A 22,651-nucleotide genomic window follows, 5' to 3' on the forward strand; every position below is an offset into this window, starting at 1 on the left:
ATGTTGCCCAAAGAATGAGGTCAGCTGACTACCTGAATATACTGAATGACCAGGTTATTCCATCAATGGATTTTTTTCTTCCCTAATGTTCACGGGGATATTCCAAGATGACAATGTCAGGATTCATGGGGCTCAGATTGTGAAAGAGTGGTTCAAAGTAACATGCATAGATTTTGACAAATATGAAATGGACTGCTGCACTTCCAGTATCTGAAAATTGTCTGGATTTCAACTAAGCTACATCCTTTTCCTCAGACAGACCACAAAAAAACGTACAAATTCTACCTCCTTTTCATTTACACTTGAATTAATCCTTCACTAAGCAGACTGCAGCTGATCGTACTGTAAGATTTGCATATCTGAGGAGAATGACCAATGGACCACTTAGTGCAAGACAAAATCTTGAAATTTAAGAAACCACAGATATGATCACAATCAGTTAAGACACAGAACAACGGTGTATTTTTTTCCAAACAAAAAGTTTTTATTCATTTATCATGTGGATCATTTTATGCTGTCTTGGTAGCCCTGGTGCGCTTCTTCTTCACCACAACAGGCTTCTGGCTCTTCAGAATAGCAGAGGCACGACGCAGGGCAGCCTGAAGGAAACAAAGCAGACTTAAAATTATGTTCTTGAAACACCTGAACGGATAATCTTATCCAAACTTTTAGGTGAAGCTGACATTTTGCCGTCCGTAAAAATATAGAAGGTAAAGCTCACCATGCGCAGGTCCTTCCTGTACTTGTTCTTGCGAATGATGTGCCTCAAGCTGTTGAGAGTGGCACGAGAGTTCTTGTTGATGGTGATCTTCTCGTAAGAGGTGGCAGGTTTGTGCTGGCCTGAGGAATGAGAAAACAAAAATTGCATTCCAGCGTAACGATCCAAGCACACCAATATCAAAACAACCCCGCATAAAAAAAAAAAGTCTCTCCATCAATCAAAATACCATGTTCCTCCATGTCACACAGTTCAGTTCAAGATCCAGGAATGATTGCAGACAGGTATCTACTGGAGAGCTGCCACTTGAATTCTTACTTCGAATTTACGCAACTTAATCTAAGTGTTCTTGGAATAACTAGAACAGACGTGCGGGCCACAATGATTTAAAAGCGGATAACAAAAACAAAGCTGCGGTCCTTAAAACCTCAGATGAGTGTTTTAACAACTGCATGATCCATTTTTTTCATCCCAGAAAAGTGATTCTCCTTTCATCCGGTAAAAAAAACGGGCTCAAACGATTAAGTGGGAACAGCATAAATGTACGTTTACCTGCACGCTTCTTCAGCACAATGACGACACCCTTGCCATCGGCAGCTGGCTGCACACCTACAGTCTTCTTGTGCACCAAACCGTTGAAGCGGAAAGAGTTCCTGGACTTCAGGTTGTTGGGCTCCTGTCGTGGAAACAGATGAGACTCGTATGAGACGACTGGACAACTTAACGGCACCGACAGCAACTTATTTAATATCGATTTTATTATTCAGTCTTGTCAAGGATCCAAACTAAGCTACAGTACACACTAACAGCATTTAGTAACACATGGTTTTGTTGTTAGTACACAAGATGTAGGTATCCTACAATATGAGAGAAACAGCAAAGTCAAATTGTCACTTCAGAAAGCTGCTAAACATTTAAAGCTCAAAGAAATATATTCCATGGCACACTTTTTATAGAAAATAGTCCTCCAACTATTTTACAGTGTAATAATACAGTGTACACTTAGTTGCCAGTTCATTAAGTACACTAGTGAAAACAAATGCATTCTAATGTAACAGTCCTGCATTGAATGTTTGATTCATGAAAGTTATGGTATTCTGCATTTGTTTAAAATAACAGAGGTGTGGATTCAACTCAGTTTTCATTTTACGGAGGCTGTGGTTCGTAGTAATACCAAACTGTATTGTGTTGTATTCACACGTGTTTATTATTTACTAATTAACCTATTTAGAGTTTAATTCAACCCAGTTTAACAGATCTACATCCTCCAAGATGATCATACAGCTCAATTGCCGCCGCTCTTCCAGTGTCTATACACAAAATGAACATTATAACAGTATTGAACTGTATCAGAATGCATTTGTTTTCACTGGTTCATGTAATGTGACCTAGTGATTGAGTGTAGCTCCAGTTTGATCTTTCATTCTCGGCTGTGTACTCACAGTACTGTAGGTCTGTCCGTTCCTCTTGATGAGGAAGCTGGAGCAGTTCCTGATGACCATCCACTGCAGATGGGACGACATGATGAACCTGGATAAAAATAAATAAATAAATAAATAAATAAAAGATGATGAAATGTTACAGAAACATTTTACAGCTCGGCTGAACGCAGCTATAGACAGCGGCTCCTCGTTACTTGACAGGCGTCAGTCAGGTTTAGCCACAATTAGCCACAAGCTAAACGTGTTCGCTTAATCTCACAATTTGAAGTCTGACTTTGAAACAATAAGCAAATGCCACAACACAGCATTAAGTGCAATATATACCTGCGCTATATAGCTTAAAAAAAAATCAAATAAAGCGGCTCTTAAAGTTTAGCCTATGTGGCTAACATTAGCTTGAACGTTCATAACGGGGGACGAATGAGCACGACGAGGCCTAACCAGGGCGACGTGCTTATATAAGATTATCTTTCCATTTCTACCCAGAACGTGGACTTTTGCTTCTGAGTGTGGTGTACAACATCAAACACAACACAAATGTCAAGATTTGCGATCATAAAGACAATTTCAAACAGCAAACAAATCTACTTTTGTGACCGGCTATTAGCTGGCGAAGCGACCACGTTACCTTTTAGCGGAGGAAAGGACCGGAGAGAGCGGAAACCGCTTTACGGAACATCTTCAAGAGATTCTTGCGCGCACAAATCTTCATTTACATACAACATTTACGATATATATCATCTTATATACAGGAAAAAATAAAAGGCGTAAATTCTCCACTGCCTATTACGCAGATGTTACGGGTATTATTACGTTATACTAAATTCTGAGTGTCATTTTCTGGAGTACTATTTATTTGTAAGGACAGCGGAGGAACACATTCGCTGTTCGGGGCAGGAGCCTGACGTCATTGATGTGCGCCTTGTGTTTACAGACAGCCGTCAGGAATTCTGCACGAAAATACCAACAGTTTTAACGCTAAACACACGAGTGTTATGTTATATTTAAACACGGTTACACGCAGAGGAAGCAGTGACTAAATAGAACAGTTAATGGAGAGTACATCTGTATTTATAGACGCCGATTTTGTGCAGTGCTCCAAATGCTGATGTGATTAGAGGATGTGAATCCCAAAAAAGTTGCCAGAGGCGCAAGCCAGCTGGAAAACTGTTTATTTTAATGTTTGGGAAGGTGGGAGTAGTGCGTTAATGTGAGAAGTCAAACATGAATGAAGAAGAAGATGTAGAGACGCTTGGTGAGCAACTGTACAGTCTGATTTATCCCAACCACCAGGAGAATGCTGGGAAACTCACAGGTGAGGTGACCTGTGTGGCACGTTTTTCTTCTTGACTGTGTCTTTGTCATAAAACCAAGGTCTTCATGTCTGCTTGTGTTTTTCAGGGATGCTATTGGAGTTGCCAGGTCCTGTCCTGAAGCAGATGCTGCACGATGAGGCCATGCTGATTGCAGCTGTGGAGAAAGCCCTCAGAGCCCTGCAGCTTGCCCAGGAGCCCAGGTACAGGAATAGGCAGCAGGAAATTTGGAAAAGAAGAAGAATCAAATACGTGTATCAGATTCTTAAAAGTGTCACACACACGGAATTGATTTGGATGTCAAAACCTTTTCAAATTGTGTATTTTCCAGCAAGACAACGTGTAAGGATGAGGATGACGTGTCCATCTCCTCTGACTCTTTGGGGGAGCAGCTGTTTGGGCTGGTGGATGTTTACAACACTGGTCACTCACAGAAAATCACAGGTAAGAGAAAGTTCTTAGTCTTAATAAACACCTAATATCATCCAGAGAAGTTCAACTTAAAAAGTAAATCGCTAATGAGTGACTTTATTTTTAGGACAGAAGAAATTAGGTGCACACATATGATTATGTTTTTTTTTCTAACTTACAGTCATTAATAAACAATAACTTTAACGATCCCTTAACTTTCTAAATATCAGGTCAGTTTTGGCCTTTTTATACTTAAAAAATAAAAACAACTTCTCATCAGTTCAGCTGTAATGTGTGTTTGCATAAAGTCCAATATTACAAAGCTTCTGGAACATGTTAATTTTGTTAAAATCTCACGTGAAATTAATTTATAAGTTACTGAATTGCTGTCTCGCCACAGGAATGCTTCTGGAGCAGCACAAAGATGCAGTCTTAAACCTTCTTTCAAACCCCAGACTGCTGGAAGAGCAGGTGAACCTCGCCCTGAAGACACTAAAAGAGTATGCGCATTATTGCTGTTTGTGGGACATCTTCATATGTGCTCACAAGGGCATATTCACACATTTATATGCCCTGCCTGTCTCCAGGGAGAACGTGGAGGAGACAGATGTCAGCGACTCGTCGGAGGCTGACGACACAGAGAAGCTGGGAGAGAAGCTCTTCTCGCTAGTGGAGGAAATGGATCCACGTCGTGCAAATGATATTACAGGTGACCTTATACTGTAAATACAGGTTAATAGATATGTGATACAAGGTGTGGGTAAAGGCCATAAGACTATTGATATTTTGCTTGCACTCTAATATATCTATGCAGGTATGCTGCTGGAGATGGACCCGGCTGCGCTCCAACAGCTGCTCTGTGACCAGTCAATGCTGGAGGTCGCTGTTCAGAAAGCACAAGCAGCACTGGACTCGTAGAGCTTTTTCTGCTCCAACGGAGGAGGACAACAACACACTAATTAATTAATGACGTTGATGGACTCAGTTAGTGTAATTCTGAGAGATGAAACTCCCGAGAGACCATCATAATATCAGTTTCATGATCAACGTTCTTTGTTCTATACGGACTGTGAAGTGGACAGCAGGGAAAGTATGAAAAGATTGTGCTGGCCCTTTCTGATACGGGTGCCCTCTTCACTGATATTTTTTTCCTCAGATAAATTGACTGAACATTGTTTAATAAATCGCATTTATCCATTGGTATTGAGCCATATTGAACCTCCACAACAAGAGATCAGAAAGAGAAGATTTACTTGTAAGGCTCTAAAAATGCTCAAATATAAATGTTGCCAACCTTTGTGTATTCAATTTTGTTTTTTGTACTGTAGTTATGATGGTGTAAATGTACTTTGGTGGCATGTATTTGCTAACAGAAAATACAGCATATTATGTACGCTAAGAATTTGCCTCATTTCTAGCCGTTATAGCAACGTGGCTCTATGGATGATTGTGGTGCTTCCACTTCATGCTTTACGGAATGAAAACCTCTTTATGATCTGTAGTGTACACAGTGATGAAGTTGGCCATATCTTAGTAACCAACCAAATCTGTGTTCACCCACTCAATCTGGCAACACTGAGTGTCACGAGAAAAAACTGAAACCGCAAGCGTTTATGGTTGACACGCACGCTCGCCCTGTAAAAATGAAACAAGTCTTTTTGTCGATTCCTCAGAGCAAAAAGATCGGTTCTTCATCAGGCTCATGAAAATATGATAATTTTTATGAGAAAGTTTAAGTCTTGCGATCAAAATGATAACGTTTGAGAGTGATCAATTATTGCCACAGAGCGATACATCTGTTAGGCATAACATTATGACCACCTTCCTAATATTGTGTAGGTCTCCCTTGTGCCTCCAAAACAGTTGTGACTCATCAGAGAATGGACATGGGTCTTCTGAGGGTGTCCTGTGGTGCCTGGAAACAGGATGTTAGTGGGGACCGTTGGGTCCTATGGATTGAGGGGAGGGGCCTCTGTGTGGATCATCCCACAAATACTTGATCAGTTTTGGATCTAGTGAATTTGGAGGCCAGGTCAACACCTTGTGCTGTTCTTCATGTTTTTTGTGTCAGGCTGCATCCTGCTGGGGATGGCTGCTGCCATCAAGGAGTGTCATTGCTATGGGGTGGGGGTGCCTGGTCTGGTCTAGGTGGATTCTACATGTCTAAGTAACATCCACATGAATGAATGCCAGGTCCAAAAGTTTCCCAGCAGAACACTGACTTGCCACAAGATGGCCAATGTTATTTACTTCTTCTGTCAGTGGTTTTAATGTTGTGGCTGATCAGCGTATAGGCTATCCCATTATAGTGCCCCAGAGCTGAGTTCTTGTCACGTCTCCAGACTCGTCTCTGGCTTGTAAGAATTTGTTGTTGTTGTTGGTTCAAATCTTAGAACTGCAGTAAATATGCTAACATTAAGCTAACTGTTAGCGTATGAAAACAAATGGTAACTTCATAGATTTATCTATGTGGTGCATTCACATGTAAATTCAGTAGATTTAATGCACTGTAGTTTGATACTAGTGGAATATATTTACATCCAGTATGATCATAACTTATTTCCTAAACTAAAAATGTCTCCTTGATAGCCTTTGATTTACAGCTAAAAAAATTCCACCATATAGCAGAGACACCAATTCTCAGTTCCCTCAAATCATGTTCAGCTTTTCTGCAGTTTCGTTACTTATCATGTGATTTGTACACTGCCCCTCTAAATGACTGATATCTGTACAATAAGCTAATATTAGCAAATTTAACAGCATGTCTCCAGTAAGTTTAAAACTGGCATCCAGAAGTTTCCTTTTATCTCCTTCACATGATCTCTGTGCAGCCTTGGATCAGATTTCTACAACAGCACCACATTTGCCCTTCAGATCTATGCAACTTTTATAAAACCTTTAATATTATTGACTCTTACATTATGTGCAGAAGAATGTGACAGGTTGAGTGTCGGGCAGAAACCTTTATATAATGAATGAAACCAATAGACATCACTTTCAAAGTGCTACAGAGCGCAAAAAAATACCTTTATTACCATTTGTTTCTACCTCTTGTACTTACGGTTTCATGTCAAGAATTTTACAGGAGGAATTCTAAAACATTGGGGAGAACATCTCTTTAACAAAAGGGGACCTCTTTAAAAATCATAAACCGATGACTACATCAAATCGGAGGCATTCTGGGAGGACAAGTGACTGAATTAAAAATCAGAAAATAAAAATTGCGAGGAGTATTTAAGAGTACAATTAGCTCTCAGTTCACAATTTAGATAATGATTTATTTGTCTGCAGAAGCGGCCAGTACAAATGATCAGAATATGAATCATCTCATCAATCATAAATGCATTTTGTCAAAGCCTATCAGAAAAAATTAGTAGCTCTCCACACACACACACACACACACTCACACACACGCACACACACGCCTTTATGCCTACAGCTCATAAATACAATCAATCTGATATACAAATATTTGGATAGATTCATTTTTAGCGACATTTAAAATGCAGTTTTAATCCTGGCTCCTGCTGTTCTTGAACACCACCCCTCAATCGGATGACGTTTCAGCTCCTCAGAAGAGGAACCCGAGCTTAACTTGGACGAAGAAGTGGAGAGCTGACGGTCAGGAGGACAATTAAATAAATATCTGAAACGAGCAGCAACCTAACACTGCAGACCTTCCTCGCTTTCCCGCGCCACCCAACATGCTTCCTTTACTGGAGGGCGACGGAGGAGGAGCGAGCGACACGGCGGACACAAAGCACTACTGACAAATCATTCTCACACAAAAATGCTATCTCCAGTTCACAAACACCGAAAAAGCTGCACCTACGAGTCCAGAATATGAAACGCGAAGGTGCTACTTTCTTTCTTTCGTTCTTTTTATCCGTCACACGTACATTCGGTCGCAGACAAAAAAGAGGGAAACCCAGGACAGGACGCGGAGCGATCGTTTTTGTTAACAGTGTTCGATCTGAGGGCAGCGTTAGAGGAGCAAGAGATTTATTGTACACTAAATTTTGCCAACATGAACACAAAACAGTTTGTGTACGAAAGCGTCCACAAATGAGCCTTCTCCGTGTTAAAAATCTGTTACGCCGCTGTGTCCGTTCGGATGCAGCGGTAAGCCCTTCAAGGAAACGCCGAGCCTGTTAAAAAAGACACCAGAGACAGTACCTGAACTAAACAAAAAAGAAAAGAGTGGTTAAGCCGTTGGACGAAGACCGATGATGATGATGATGGAGAGACCGACTACGCTCTCCTCAGGTGCAGGCAAAGAGAAGGGTCCTTTAAGACAGAGAGCAGTATGTCCGTGTGCTTCATATACTTCCAGGTAATATCTATCCAACAAGTCTGTTTGCACAGTATCTCTCTGTGGCAATGATGGTTACTTCATCACAGGGTACTGGCGCTGGCCGCCCAAACGGCCAGGGCGTTGTCCACCTCCTGATGGTGCACTTGTCTGGGGAGAAGCAAAGAGAATAAAGGAGGATTATAAAAAAAAAAAAAAAAAAAAGGAACAATTTGACTTTATTGAGTTATCTTTTTTATTTTTTTTTTTAAATCTGTACCTGTGGAAACTGTGCAGGGTTATAAAAAGTGACGCCTCCAGGTGGAGCAGCTCCCTGGGCAGGATGACTCTGTCAGCACGAGGACAAACAGCGTTACTTGAGCACATACAGAGTTATTACTATTATTGAAGAGAAGAAGAAGAAGAAGGAAAAGGAAGGTGTGGATTTGACAAAATTAGGAAAAACAGAAGTCAAGGAAAAGCAATGTCAGAGATGATCTGGATCCACAGTGAGGCAGCATTACAAACCACTGTCACGATGTTGTTTTAGTAGCCATGCAAGCTTTATGATGGGTTAATGTCTCCAGCATGCTTCACTCTGGTCTTCTGCAGGTCATATCTGTGTATCTGCTAACTATTTATAGCTTTTATTTATTACTCATTTGACATTTGAACTGCTGCGAGCAAGATCATTTCCCCTGGCAGGTTCAATAAAGTTCTTATCTTATCTTTAACTTTGTAAATGTTTCTTTAGAATAAACAAGACTTTTAGCCAGGAGCAAGAAGCTCTGTGCTCACAGTGGTTATTCTACCGTGTTGATCTTTAGCAGGTATGATTATTATGATGTTTATAATCTTAGTGTAGCAAATTAGCTTGCTAACATTTACCAGTAAACACAAAGCACAGCAGAGGTTGATGGGAATGCCCTTAGCTTTGCAGGTATTTGGTCCTAAATTAAAGTACTGAACAAATTAAATGATGGTAAACTTTGTGGCGTTATATCCATCCATGTTTCTTCAAGATAGTTCAACCTACAGACTGACATTTCTTTTTTTAATTTGTTGACCATTTGCAGTTTCTTTCCGTAACAGATCCAGATTTTAGTGAGTAATGCTGGAGACAGTGGGTGAGTGAGCAAGCAGACATCCTGGGTTTGATGGGCGGCGGTGGCGAAGCTTTGGGTGAAACTAATGAAGCAGTGCTACTGGCGATGTGGTGAGTTAGAAGGGTGGCAAGGCGGTGGGTGAGGGTGGACCATCTGAGGCCCAGCTAGAGGTACCTGGTTTAAATGCTGACTCACTTCGCGTGATAAAGAACTCATTGAGCTAGAACGAGACAGCTATAGACAGCAGCAGGGAAATAAACAGTAGACAGACAAAACAGAAACCCAGATTAATAAACTCCCATGCACCGGATTAAATGTGTTTTTTTTTTTTTTTACCAGTTCAGAACCAGCTTATGGTTCTTGGAAAAACATACATGGAGAGAATTATTTTACAGCCCCACATGGAACAGAGATTGTACTAATTGTCAAGACGTTTGGCATGATTATGAGCAAAGAGTTTAATTAGACATGCATGAATTCTCATGGTTCTTTCCCCTCTTTCATTAATTTTTCATACAAATAAGCAAAGTGAACGCAATAGGCTGTTAGCGTCATGTTTGAGAGATGACATGATGGTGGGACACATTAGCAGCGGACAGGGATAGACTGATCTTACCTCCCCGGACTGTGAGCCGTCAGGAACGAGGGGGCCGTCGGGGGCAGGTGGTAACAACGTTGGGTTGAACATCTGGACAGATTAAAGAAACAGAAGAGAAGCTTTTGCTTTGCAGTTTATGTGAACTACGTAAACGAACGTGATATGTACCTGCAACAACCCTGTCTTTTATCTTTATATGTTATAAAGCCTATCTTATAATGTTTTATAGAAATAGAAATAGAAAAAAACGTAGGAGCGCGTTTCTGCTTTAGTACTTCCAGGTACTTTTAGCGAAATGTCGGCGTAGGTTTCGCTCCCATTTCACTCATTGAAAGTGAAGCAGAAAGTGGAAAGCAGGGGGTAAAAACAAAAATTAACCCAACAGGCAATGCCGACTAGCATTTGGGTGTCCTGCAGTACCTTAAAAGAACCTTTAGTCTCCATATTAGTCTGTGCTGCTCTCTGTTTTTGTGTAATGTCTTTTTATAAGTGCATTGTCTCTCAAGTGTTTTGTATTGTCTGTAAGTATTGTATTGTCTTTGCAACAGTTGGAACGGTTTGCACCGTTTAGTATTGTCTGTATAAGCTTGCACACGCGCACTTGTATTGTACTTATAGCTCCATGGTCTTGGAGGAACGTCCTCTCATCTGACTACGTACTGCACCTGCTTTATACGGCTGAAATGAAAATAAAATCCTCTTTGACCTAGAAATTAATTTTACGATACCTGTGGAGCAGCGCTGATGTTCGGTGCGTTCTGCTCCTGATGTCCCCCTTCGCTGCCTTCCAGAGGTTGTTGATCGTCAGGAGCTACACCAGAGTTAAGGAAAACCTGTTATTTCTTCAATCCTTAACTGCTCTCTAATGCTCCCTTCCAAAATCTGACAGAAAGCCTATACAACCACGTTTACAGTCTTTAATACACGGCACGAACCTGAACTAGGCACAAATAGGTTGGCGGGCATGGGCATTGGTGCCAGAGGAGCAAAGAGGTCAGCTGGAGCAGGGGCCATCCCGCCTGGTTTAGTAGTTCTGCTAGGGTTCAGAACGTCCACATATCTGCTCCTAGTGCCTGAGAAGACAAAACCAGAAAGTCAAGAAACATATAACAGAACAAGTAGTTTCTAATTATTATGTTTGTGTAGCCTGATGTCACTGTGAATAACCCTCGTCTTACCTGCTTTCCTGGAGAACATGTTGACGGGAGGACCGCCACCCGGGGGTGCAGGCGGTCCTCCGGGGCCAAGCATTTGAGGCATCTTGGGAAAGCCAGATGGAGGCGGTGGAGTGGGTTTACTCTAGCAGATTATATAAGAAACACATTAGTACTGGTTGATCTCCAAATCTTTCCGCCTTTAAAAAGAGAAAAGAAAAAGTTTTAAACAATAACAGACCTCCTCTTCCGGCTCGTTCAAGTCAACCCATCTCTGCTTCTTTTCATCCCACACAATCTGACAATAAAGACGATAAAGCGCTTTTCATTAGCCGCATGTACAAACACATGAAGTAACATGGAAATAAGACAATGCACATTTAACAGCTTACAGATTTGTTTTTGTCATCTGGTAAGTGAGCCTCATTTTTCCCCTTTCTATAGAGCCAGCTCAGCCAGCCGGCACCACCACCACCACTCTGTGTTAAAAGAAAAAGAGGAAAAAAAAGAAAAGAAAATTGCACTCGGCCCTAATAAACACCAGAGGGGCACCATCTTAACGTCTGACAGCTTGTTTGTGAATGCAAAACCTTTTTTGGAGAGTCTTTCTTGACTTTCTTGGCCACTTCTGTATGGGGCTGTTCGGGAATAGAGGGCGGAGGCGGAGAGGCCTGTTTCACGGCTGAGTTGCTCCGTTCTCTTCCGACCGAGTGAGTGGAAGACTCGGAGGTCGTACGCGAGCGGCGTCCTGATCCCTGAGCAACAGAAAATACTGGTGAGAAGAAGAAGAAGCAGCTGCCAGTTTATGGAAACTAAAGCCAAAAGTTAAAATACTTTGTCTAACGTATAATGCTTTGCAGCCCTACTGTAAAATAAATGCAGCCTTTTAACAAACAGATTAAAAAGAAGAACACATGTTTGTAGTTTACACATGACACATAAACGCACCATATGCAGTGAAGACTGTGAAGGAGCCCGTGATCTCCCAGGACCCTGCGTCGTCACAAACACAACGTAGTAAGAATTTTTCATAACATGTAACAGCACAGAAGAGTTTTCACCAAAAAAAAAAATGGGATGCATGTTTTTTTCACTCCACTGACCAGTTGAGCCATGTGGTCATAGAAGTCCATCTGGTGCGTGAAGGAGTTTCTGCGTGGGGAGGATGACATTGGTTGAGCAGGCTGCATTTCTGGAAAGCCCTGAGGTGGATGCTCTGCAGGTGGCATATGCCCAGGAGACGGGGGCATGTGCTGAGGCATCTGGAGCGGCGGGGGGTTCATCTGCACAGGGGAATGCGGCATCTGAGGGTGCATGTGCGGCGACATTTGACCCACGTGTGGAGGGGGGCACGGCTGCTGGTGGGCCCCCGGATACATTTCTGACTGCTCGGGCTGAGGCTGGAAGGGCGGAGGGGCAAAGCCGGGGTCCTGCGGAGGGTAGCCTGGGATGGGGAACTGTCCCGGTGGTCCAGTGGGGGGTACTGGGTAGAACTGGGGCACATCATTGGAGGGTAAATGCTGAGGAGGGGCCATCCCATCTTGGAGGATGGAAGTGGGAGCTGAAAGAAAGATTTCATGTCATCTTCGTTGGTCTCGCAGAACAGAGAAGTTAAAAATAAGATTCCGAGTGCAACACACACACACCTGGAGGCATCAACTGCACTGCTTGTGGTGGAGGGCCAGGCAGTAATGAGCTCATGAGGGGGTTGTCAGGCGTTGGCCCATCCACCTCCGGCGGCATGTTGTAAGGTTCAGGTGGACTAGAATGGTCCAACTCAGAGCTGGGGCTGCTGCAGTTGAACTGTGTGGGAGTCGCTCTATCTGCGCTGTATGTGATCACACCCGTCTAAAAAAAATGAAAGCATCTAACATTCATTACAAGCAGAGCGATGAAACAATCTCAATACTGCAAATCAGAAGTGGCTATTACTAAAACTATAGTTAGAATTAAGTCCAAATGTCACACTAGAAATTTTGTATTTGTATATTTTCGAAATACGGTTAAAGTTCTGAATATTCTTTGCGTGCACTCTCACCCTGATTTGTCCATCCAGCTGTCTGAGATGAATCAGCCAGTCGGGCTCATTGAACAGCTCCTGCTCGGGCTTCTCCTTCAGTTGCGGGTCAAAGAACCGCAGCTTTTCCGACATCTGCGGACGAACGGCGTAAAATGTCAGAATGCAAACACGGGGTCTGTAAGGACTTTACTTTAGAAAAAGGAGACGAGGAGGAGCTGGGGAGCATACCTGGATGAGTTGGCTGATGAAAATGGGGGAGTAGTAGGAGGGCTGCAAGAGGACAGTCCTTGAGATGACTTCACAGTAGTGGAAGGCCTGAGCACACAGGCCTGCTTCAGCCAAGCGGCATGCATAGATCAATTTGAAAACCTAATAGGAGAAAATGAAGATGAGAGAACAGTGTTAATCCTACAAAAAATGCATATAAGACCACTTCTTGAAGCAAATGTTATGGTTCTTGCTGTTTTTGAGTTGCTTCATTGGTAAAAATGATAACCACCTACCTGGAAATTGGGCAGTGAACAAGGCTGGGAGCCCAGAGATTGAGCATACTCGTATGCCTCAGTCCTCTGGATTGCTTCATTGGTTGCAAATTGGTAAAAGGACAAACTGAAGTGAAAAGACAAAGATAAAGTTAGAAGTGTGGCTTGTTTTCTGTAAATCTTATACTGCTCTCAGAATGCCCCTCAGAATCGTGTGTGTGTGTGTCGGCTTCTTTTCTTAACCTGTGATTGGAGCCAATCAGAACCATCTTGGTGCTCTTCTTTGTGAAAACCCCCAGACCAACTTGGGCCATCAAGTAGCAGAAGTGTGCGGCGTCAATCAGCCCCTTAGAAGCTGCCATAAGACGGAAAACATGGCGACAGGAGTGTGAGGGATTGTTGCGGTCAAGAATTCAAATGTCATTCAGTTTAGTGCTGCTAGTTACTGGATTTGTAAACCTACCTAGAGTGTCGCCCATGGTGGTGATTGTGCGAGTATCCAGGTCCAGGGTGTGTGTGAGGTTTGACAGCACCATGGCCAGGTGAGGGCGCCAGTCACCCCACTTCTCCTCTCCGCAGCACTGCGCATATACAAGAAATAAATCTTAAGTAAGGTGGTAACAAAAATGCAGGCTGCACGCATGAAAAATATACTGTGTGCATCTTCTTCTTCTGCAATCGTTAACAGAAGGAACACTTACGGTGGCAGAAGCAGGCATCCTCCCCGACATCAGCTGGTACACGGTCTGGAGCGGATCGTTGATGGGTAGGCTGTTGGCAAACCTAAACAACAAAGACCAAAAGACATGTCATAATCACACAAAAAGTGGCTATCAAGCTTATTTTATTTTGATTTTTACATCAATGGTACCTTGTCATGACCCGTGCATGCGTCCTGTTGTCCATCTTACTCGCCAACAACAGGGCGTGACCCCACAGTCCTCCCTTCATGGCTGCTTCTAGTGCATCCTATTAGACAACATAATAAAACATTTCAGATCTCCCAAGATAAAATGTAATTAGTATCATGCAGTTATTATGAGTGTTTCTTACTTTCTTGCGGCCAAACAGAAGCAGCTCCCTGAAGCGTTCTGTTTCCTTGCCAAGGTTCTCTGGGACGGTCATGAAAGTGTCCGATAGAAGGGATAGTGGTCCAGCTCCGGGCTCTTCCTCAGCGCGTGCCAGAGGTTCATTGTTAAAATCAATCAAGTTGGCTTCGTTGGGACTCTTGCCAGGAAGCCAGACGGAGCGATGCTCCTTCAGCAAGAGGTCAGCAATGTCTGTGCCGACGACGGTCTTAAGAAACGGAGTACAATGGTGAGAATGTTATTTAAAGGAAGGATAAAAATGCTGCTTCCATGTCTTTGTCTGGCGGATTCGCAGTTATTCCTGCACAGTCTTACCCCGTTCTGTCTGCACAGCAGCACGATGAAGTCCCAAAGCAGACGGGCCGAGTCTCTGTCCAAGAGGTTGTTATCCCGGGAACACTCCATGGCTTTGTTCTGGGAGAACTTTATCACGTCCACCTTATGGGTCTCCTCTCTGATGAAGATATGAGACGGGACAGTAGTAAAAATCAAACCAACAAATGCTACTTTTTTTTTAGTGTGTCATTCATTCGGAACAATTAGCAAAAGTTACAGTCCTGCAATGAATTCTACCTTCATTTGGCTTCTACTTTTTTGTCCTATTTTTCAAGCGTTAACTCTTCATGATCCTTTTCTCCAACCTAATGTTTTTGTGATGGATTAAGAAGACAGAATACACTTACTTAATAAGGGGTCCTGGGAAAGATCGCAGTTCTGCCTGATCCGGGGTATCCTGCAACATGGTCTGAAAATACAAGCATAAGAAATAAGAAATAAATTCTCACTTATCTGAAAAAGCCCTTGTCCATTTTAGATCATTTACTGTTTTAAACCTTACATTCATAGTTTAATAAAGTGAATTAAGAAATTGCACCTTCACAAAAGCATAACAACTTCATTCCTCTTGCTTTCCAGATAACAGTAAATAAAAACTCCATAGAACGAGGCTCTGAAATAGTCTTAAAAGATATACCTCCATGTTGTAGATGTCAACAAGAGCAGGCTGTCCAGCTGAGGGGAGATTGGGCAGCACCTGAACCAGATGGCCACCAGGTCCGAAGCGGGCACAGCGGTGGGGTATGCTGAACTTCTCTGGGGTTGCAGGACGAGGGGGGGCTAGAGGGGAAATAAGAGCGTGGGTTAGGAGAACTTGTAATTGAACTCTGTTTGGAACCTGTTGCCGTCTCGGGACTCACGTTGCTCGGGGGCGACCCAGGTGCTGTCTGCGGTGTAGTCAGCGGGATAGAGGTACTGGCTGTAGTTCTGGGAGGCATCGGTCTGGTTCGGGTACTGGCCGTACGAGTAGTCCACAGCCAGAGTGGATGCTGTGGTGTCATAAACTGCTGACACTAAGTCAGGCTGGCTCCTGTATACCTGGCTCTGCAGGAGGAAAACAGTAACGTAAAGTATGCCACAGTGAAAGTAAGATTTAATTTAATCAACTTAAATGTGCGGACTTGGAATATGTTCATGAGTGGCAGAAATATCATTCACCTGCTGCGATCGTGAGCTGAAGCTACTTCGTCTGCTGTGGTGACTGTGGGAGCTGTGCACGCTGTGTGCCGACTGCTCGCTGTGGACGCTGCGGCGGTCAAAATCGTCGCCGTACGCGTCTCCACGACGGCGGTAGTCATCATCGAAACTGGCGTCATACCCGGGATAGTAGCGCCACTGGTCGTCATAGCCTTCTTTCCTGCTGCTAAATTAAACAGGACTTCCATAATTAACTTAACTAGTTGGAATGCCATCATTGTAATGAGACAGCAGAAGCAAATATCTATGTATTTAACAGTATGTATCATGTAACGAACTGAATTCAGATAACCTTAAAACTGTTTTGAATCCATTTTCCAAACATAAATCAACATGATGAAAGGTTTCCTCTGCATACCTGGCAGGATACATTTGTTGATTATAGTAGCTCTCTCTGGCTCTGTAGGCGTCATCATAATTAGACCAGTAGGACTGATCATAGTATCCTCTGTATCGTGGGTCATACTGACCATAGTTGTATCCTTTCCATAGAAAACAAAGAGAGAGGCAAGGTCTTATTTATAAAGATCTGCGAAGGAGGAAAAATGTGTTCAGATTCATAGCACTAACTCTGCGATACGTACCTGCATAATCGTAGTGCTTGGGATAATCTGCATAATAGTCACTGTAGGCACTTCGGTTTGCTCTCTGGTAGTCCTCAGGATAGCCTTGTCTTTGGGAGAAAGATTTACAGGTTAATTTTGTTTATAAGCCTCTAAATACAATTAAGAAACCAAAGCTTAAAATGTAAAGTTTGTGACTTTGCATAAAATCCATCCTGTGTAAATGATGGTGTTATGACTGAGAAAGCGTTTCACTAACCTGGATGAGGGTCTGTCAGAGTACTGGCTAGTCCTAGAGCTGGGTCGTTCTGGCTGAGGCTCTCTGTACTGGTAGTTTGGATCACGGTAAGCTGGGGCCTGTCCCTCATATCTCCCATACCAGGGATCTCCTCTGCCTCTGTATGAACCATCCTGAAAGATAAAAGCACCAGTTAAGGATTTTCAGTTACAATTTTTACAATGCATGGCAAACAACTGCTCAACAGCGCCTTATCCTCTCATCAGGATTGAGTATTGTGCAATTTATTAAGCTTGTGCAGAAAAAAATGAACACTTACTTGATAATAGGGCTGCGCTCTAGGATCCACAGTTGGAGGTGGGTACTGTCCAGGATGATATGGCGCTCTGCTATCTGGGTATTCTCCATAATTGCCATAATAGCCACCATACATCTGCCCCGGCACTGGAGCAGGGGGCCCATAGCCGTGATGGCTGCCTGCAGAGGAGGGTGGTCGAGATGGATCACCAGGAGCTGGCTGGGGAGCCACTGGAGGCGCAGGTCCTCGGGGGCCTGGAGGGTAGGCTGCAGCAGGAGGGGGGGGAACATTCCCTGCAGCAGGTGCCTGTGCTGGATTTGGATACTGGCCAAATGAAGGCTGTGCCCCACTCACAGGTGGAGCATCTTTTTGTCCCTGAAGCGCAGCCGGAGAATCTGTAGTGTTAGGAGGCTCTGTTGGGGTCTGCTGGGAGTTTGAAGCTGCTGGGGGAGGTGCTGGTGGCACCTGCGGGGCCGATGAAGAGGCTGGGGTCTGGACAGAGCCGTTTCCTTCAACTCTTAGTCCCTGCTGAGCATCTTTGGTGACCTGTAGGTAAAATCCATTACTAGACTGTGGAGACTCATGTAGAGACGCAGGGTGGCCAGGTGCTTGGGCTTGGGCTTGTGATTGGTGCATAGAAAAATCAAGCAGTTCATAATTTGACGGCTGATTGTGATTAGAGACAGGAATAGTGATAAGCGAAGCCTGTGGATTAACTTGAAGAGCAGAATTACTGTCTCCACCCAATGATTGACCCCTTGAAAGAGGAGGGCGGACTGGCTGAGACTGTGGCGGAGCTGTGATTTCTGACGTTGCCACTACCGCGTTGTCTCGAGTCAGATTGAGCGGACCCTGATTAGAAGCTGAAGAACTGAAAGTCATGGGTCCAGGAGAAAAGAGTTGATTTTGATTGGTTACTGAAGGTGGTTGAGACGTACTGGGACTTGCTGCTTGAGCAGTGGAACTAGGGAGAATCACACTGTAATTGGACACTGGCGGGGCAATCACAACAGGCTGGTGGAGCGAGCCAGGCACAAGAAGAGATGCATAGCCTAGGTTGCCTTGAGAGTCAGTCGGCCCTGCCTCACTCACCTTTGGTGGATTCTCTAGGTTCTCTGAGTGCTGCTGAGAAGTTGGCTGGGTTCTCTGAGAGGGCTGAAGGTCCAGTGGGCCATCCTCTGGAGGTTGGATGACATCGGCACTGGGTTCTCGTAAAGGGGCAAGAACTGTCGGGGCAGCAGGGGCAAGAAGTATGTTAGCGCCCAAGCTTGTAGGATCATTCTGAGCCCACAGAGTAGTGGCAGGGCTCTCGCAGGGTCGACTGGCCCCAAGAGCACGGGATGAAGGTCGGGAGTGAACCGCTAGAGGCACTACATGAGGCACAGCACCTCCAGCACCACTAGGCAGAGGGTGCCCAGGGGCAAAAATATTTTCCATATTATCTGGTGGCTGCTCCATGTTGCCAGGTGCACAATCGGCACCTCCTTCCGCTACCATGTTAGCTCTATCAACCTCAGGAGGGCGCACCCCAACTCCATGTGAGCGCACAGGTTCAAAAGAGCTATTAGCACTGGCCTGAAAAATACCAGTGGGTTTGGGAGGGCTAGGTGTGGGAGGCCACATCTGCTCCAGGGAGCTCTGTTGCACACCCACATCTCCAGCTGGTGACGAGTCAATCTGTTCAAAGTAGCCTCCAGTGGCAGCAGACGGGTTAGCCTCATCGGTGAGACGCGGGCTTTCCTGCTGAATAAAGGTACCCACTACTCCCTGGTGTCGACGAGAACCAGTTCCACTTCCGTGGCTCATATTGCTATAATTGGATGACACACTGGCAGATCTCATTGGCCTTGGAATTGAATCGGGGGTCTCCAAGTTTGGCCCAGTTTCAAACTGCTCCACTCCTTGGGGTGCAGCAGCAGCAGGACTGCCAAGGCTTTCACTGGGTAATACTTCCTGGTTCGGGACACATTCCAAATTCTCTACATGGTCAAACTGGGAATCAGGTGGCTTCTGGGTATGTGCCTGTGATGGATGATTTCCATCGTTCATATAAGGTAGGTGTGAATGATCTTGAAGAGGAGCTTGGTAATCCAAAGACGCATCTGAATGACCACTGTGGGGTTGTGGGTGGCTGTGATGCTGAAAAGATTCAGCAGTACCATTGACTGCCTTATTTCTCTCTCCAGCCAGTGTTTCTTCATTTTCCACATCATCTTTAAAGAACAGCGAAAGTGTGCCCGACTCTTGAGGGTATGGAACTGGGCCAGGGGCAGAACTAGGCTCAGGTCCAGTGTTGGGTGGATGTTGAGATACAGCAGAGTCGGGCTGTGGCTGAGGCTGAAGCTGAGGGTGAGGCTGAGGGTGAGGCTGAGGCTGAGGCTGAGGATGGCCCAGGCCGGTCCCCATTTGGTGGTAGCCCGGGTCCTGTTGAGGCTGGCTGAACCACAAGTCCTGGGGAGCAGCGCTCTGACTGAAGTAACTCTGACTTTGGAAGTGGGAATTATGCTGCTGGGGTCCATTTGGGTCTGGCCACTGGGAACTGACTGCTTGTACAGAGTTTTGAGGGGGAAAGGGAGCCTGGTTCTGTGGATGTCCAGGCTGGGTTGGAGGAGTGGGGGCGCCGTGATGGGGTGATGGGCTGTGGGAGGGGTACATCTGAGTCTGCTGAGGTAAATTAAAAGGCTGTGGTGGAGGGTCACTAGTAGGCTGGAAGTAGTTCTGAACTGATGGAGGGCGACTTCCGTGATCAGGAGCCCACTGGGAGGGGGAGGAGGTGGGAGGCAGTGGCTGGAAGGGCACAGGCATAGGAGGAGGATGTCCTTGAAATTCGTGACTAAAAGGTGCCTGACTAGCTGTTGGGCCCATAGCCATATGTGGTGACTCTGTGGACATGGATGGTGTCTGTTCTCTTGAATTAAAGTAGCCCTGTTCTGTCTGCAAAGGTGCATAACCTACAGGACTTGGTGCAGGGAAAACACCAGAGGATGCTGCACTGTGAGGGTTGAACAGGGTCACCCCAGGTAGAGAGGATGGTGGGGGACCAGAAGGAGCAGCTGGGACATCCTCCATTGTCTGTGGTTGTGGAGGCAGCCCTGAGCTTGGTTGAGAGTACATGGTGTTGGGTGGGGTTTGCATCGGTGGAGGGTTGCTGTTAGGTATTGTCGGCAGACCACCCGCAGCCATAGGTGGAGGAGTTCTGGCAAAAGCAAAAGGGTCTGTCATGGGTTGTGTCGCAGGTGCCATTGTGGCAGTAGCCGCTCCTGTAGCCTTGTGAGGCCTGGTCCTGCGGAACATATTGGGCCCAGAGGGAGGAGGGCCAGAGGCTCCCGGAGGTCCAGTCCGAGGAGGGGGTTGCATGTCTGCAGAGCTAACGGGTCCAAGGACCAGGTCACTCTAATAGATGTCACTGAAGAGACTGAAGTCAGGCGTAGCTGCGTGGAAAGAAGGAGTGGTTAACAAAAAGTTAGACATGCCTCTTTGATGGACTTAACCACACCTATATTTGTGTTATAGTCTATGTTCCTATTGACACAAATGGTACAACGTGGCAATTTCTACATCAGCTTTAAGATGCACAAAGGGCTATGCTAGACACAGCACACCAGATAGACTGTAATAAATATAAATGGCAACTTCAATTACATCTTCCAGTCTCAACAGAAACATATAAATATAATGTAAATATTTCTGTACTTCTATATAGCTGCAAGAAAACACGTTACATCTGTGAAGATACAAAACGTGTATCTCTTAAAACAGAACAGTAAAAAAGGAAACAGTTAACATCAGTGATAGAAATTCTTGAGTAGCTTAACTACTTATTAAAAAGCACCTGCTTCCAGATAACTGTTGCCAAAAAGTGAAATTAAATCTGTCTGTTTGTAGAAACTATTGCCAAGAGAGCACAGGGGTATTACAGTTCTAGTTATTACTAGAGGTTTGTTAAGGTTGATCTAATAATCGAGATCAATTAAACCGAAACTCCTGCGGTTGCCAAATGCTAGCTTATGCATTTATGTAACTTTTTTTCCTTGTGTACCATTTTAATATGTTACCACACTTGAAATACGTAGGGCTTTCAGACCCCATGACCACATCCTGATGGATTTAAAGTACCTATCTGACACAGACACTGGGGAACTGTCAGGAGGAAGTTCAGGGGAGCTAACATTAGCTAGCAAGAAGCATTTGAAATCGTAGCAAAGGAGCTCAACAACAAACAGAGCTAAAGTAGAAAGCAAGTAGCCTTGGCTGGGTCTACATCTACCACCGTGATCCCGGATCTTTCAAGCGACCGGGGTTACACACTCATGAAGAGCCGTTGCAAAACCGTATGCTAACATTAGCAGCGTCGAACTGCCAACTTCAGAAAGTAGCAAAGTTAGCCAACTGGTATAAAAGCTATCGACTTCTGATCAACATCGGACGCTTGCTGGGATATAACTGAACTGTAGCTCGTTTTCATGTGGCGAGACATGAACGTTAACGTTAAACACAAATCTGCCTACGAGGAGAGGACCAGGGTGCTTGGCTCAACAGCTAACGGGAACGCTTCTCTGTCCCTAAACGCCATACCCAGCACAACACTAATATCTAAAGTCGCCTGATTTTGTCCGAACCCCGGCATTTTCTAAAGACAACTAAACTTGTCATTTTTTAATATATTAAATCAGCAGAGACAGGACCACACGCCGATAAAGTACAGGTCGCTGACCACTCGTCGAGAATAATTTAACAGGTTCACTGCCTGGTCAGCTAGCGTTAGCATTGCTACTCAGTTAGCACTGCTGGCTAACTAGCCTATGCTAACTACAGAGTAACAGTTTGATACCTGATACAGACACCAAATTCAAACGTTCAGGGTAAAACAACGTTAATTGTGGTAGATATTCACTCTTACCCGACGTCGGAAATGTGTACAAATATAAATAAAATCTTACAAATGTGCAGGACAGTGGATCTGACACACCGCCACCATCTCCAATGAACACATCCTACTAGGCTACGTGTACATGCAGCGTCACGGGCCAAACAACGATTGCGTCACCGCATGGGCGGGGCTTATTAAAGGTCAATTCTGTGTATTTGTCTAAATCAATACATTTGGAATCGATTACTGGTTGGAAAATTGATTTGGATGAATTATTAGTTAGAGTGCAGCGCTACAGAAAATTGTATGCTGTGTTTCAGTTAGAGAGCAAAACAGGAATAGCAATAGTGACCAGAATTTTAATGAACACTTAAAGGGGAATAATGGAGGCCTGCAAATTAATTTTTCAACCTATTTTACACATTTATAGTGTTAATACAATTCCAATTTGTCTCAAGATGCTTTACAGAAACAAGAGCCTTAAACCCATAGAGCAAGCTCTAAGACGTGAGAGGCCAATCCACGC

The 22,651-nt window shown here is 44.4% G+C and overlaps 3 protein-coding genes across 7 annotated transcripts; 1 reads left to right on the forward strand and 2 right to left on the reverse strand.

The window, feature by feature from the left end:
• Positions 1-460: 460 nt before the first annotated feature.
• rpl28 (ribosomal protein L28) lies at positions 461-2,809 on the reverse strand. The gene is made up of 5 exons (XM_084572211.1): positions 2,789-2,809; positions 2,161-2,248; positions 1,271-1,394; positions 722-840; positions 461-599 (listed from the first exon to the last, which is right to left on the reverse strand). Exons 2-5 carry the CDS (start codon positions 2,239-2,241, stop codon positions 510-512), a joined length of 414 nt encoding a protein of 137 aa, XP_084428337.1. The 5' UTR covers positions 2,242-2,248; positions 2,789-2,809; the 3' UTR covers positions 461-509.
• A 150-nt stretch (positions 2,810-2,959) lies between these two features.
• Positions 2,960-5,758, forward strand: LOC311507739 (uncharacterized protein). The gene is made up of 6 exons (XM_084572210.1): positions 2,960-3,475; positions 3,562-3,676; positions 3,805-3,917; positions 4,285-4,384; positions 4,472-4,593; positions 4,699-5,758. The coding sequence occupies exons 1-6, from the start codon at positions 3,385-3,387 to the stop codon at positions 4,800-4,802; spliced, it is 645 nt and encodes a 214-aa protein (XP_084428336.1). The 5' UTR covers positions 2,960-3,384; the 3' UTR covers positions 4,803-5,758.
• A 1,121-nt stretch (positions 5,759-6,879) lies between these two features.
• On the reverse strand, positions 6,880-22,651 carry sec16a (SEC16 homolog A, endoplasmic reticulum export factor). 5 transcript variants are annotated; one of them, XM_084572371.1, is made up of 32 exons: positions 22,196-22,650; positions 18,348-20,686; positions 17,277-17,801; positions 16,979-17,130; positions 16,741-16,829; positions 16,515-16,638; positions 16,118-16,322; positions 15,820-16,003; positions 15,597-15,739; positions 15,307-15,368; positions 14,939-15,077; positions 14,589-14,831; positions 14,407-14,504; positions 14,237-14,318; positions 13,999-14,116; positions 13,779-13,890; positions 13,557-13,662; positions 13,282-13,422; positions 13,072-13,185; positions 12,680-12,881; positions 12,137-12,594; positions 11,982-12,026; positions 11,624-11,788; positions 11,426-11,512; positions 11,275-11,331; positions 11,058-11,178; positions 10,815-10,952; positions 10,608-10,690; positions 9,898-9,969; positions 9,456-9,515; positions 8,456-8,524; positions 6,880-8,346 (listed from the first exon to the last, which is right to left on the reverse strand). In XM_084572371.1, exons 2-32 carry the CDS (start codon positions 20,610-20,612, stop codon positions 8,272-8,274), a joined length of 6,534 nt encoding a protein of 2,177 aa, XP_084428497.1. In that variant the 5' UTR covers positions 20,613-20,686; positions 22,196-22,650; the 3' UTR covers positions 6,880-8,271. The 5 variants fall into 5 exon arrangements, with proteins under 5 accessions (XP_084428497.1, XP_084428495.1, XP_084428493.1 ...); XM_084572369.1 differs by having other exon boundaries at positions 16,118-16,319; positions 17,277-20,686; positions 22,196-22,651; XM_084572367.1 differs by having other exon boundaries at positions 17,277-20,686.

This window comes from Chelon labrosus (genome assembly GCF_963514085.1).
Source record: "Chelon labrosus genome assembly, chromosome: 22".
Classification (NCBI taxonomy): domain Eukaryota; kingdom Metazoa; phylum Chordata; class Actinopteri; order Mugiliformes; family Mugilidae; genus Chelon; species Chelon labrosus.

Bases quoted from the DNA above. Each gene is read 5' to 3' on its own strand.
- LOC311507739 (XM_084572210.1), top strand. From the start codon at position 3,385: ATGAATGAAGAAGAAGATGTAGAGACGCTTGGTGAGCAACTGTACAGT. The intron at 3,677-3,804 runs GTACAGGAATAG...TGTATTTTCCAG, and splicing joins CAGCTTGCCCAGGAGCCCAG to CAAGACAACGTGTAAGGATG. The intron at 4,385-4,471 runs GTATGCGCATTA...GCCTGTCTCCAG, and splicing joins GCCCTGAAGACACTAAAAGA to GGAGAACGTGGAGGAGACAG.
- sec16a (XM_084572367.1), bottom strand. From the start codon at position 20,612: ATGCAACCCCCTCCTCGGACTGGACCTCCGGGAGCCTCTGGCCCTCCT. The intron at 16,639-16,740 runs GTACGTATCGCA...TTCTATGGAAAG, and splicing joins CAAGCACTACGATTATGCAG to GATACAACTATGGTCAGTAT. The intron at 15,369-15,596 runs GTATATCTTTTA...TTGTATTTTCAG, and splicing joins TTGACATCTACAACATGGAG to ACCATGTTGCAGGATACCCC.
- rpl28 (XM_084572211.1), bottom strand. From the start codon at position 2,241: ATGTCGTCCCATCTGCAGTGGATGGTCATCAGGAACTGCTCCAGCTTC. The intron at 841-1,270 runs GTAAACGTACAT...CTCATTCCTCAG, and splicing joins TGTGCTGAAGAAGCGTGCAG to GCCAGCACAAACCTGCCACC. The intron at 600-721 runs GTGAGCTTTACC...TGTTTCCTTCAG, and splicing joins ACAGGAAGGACCTGCGCATG to GCTGCCCTGCGTCGTGCCTC.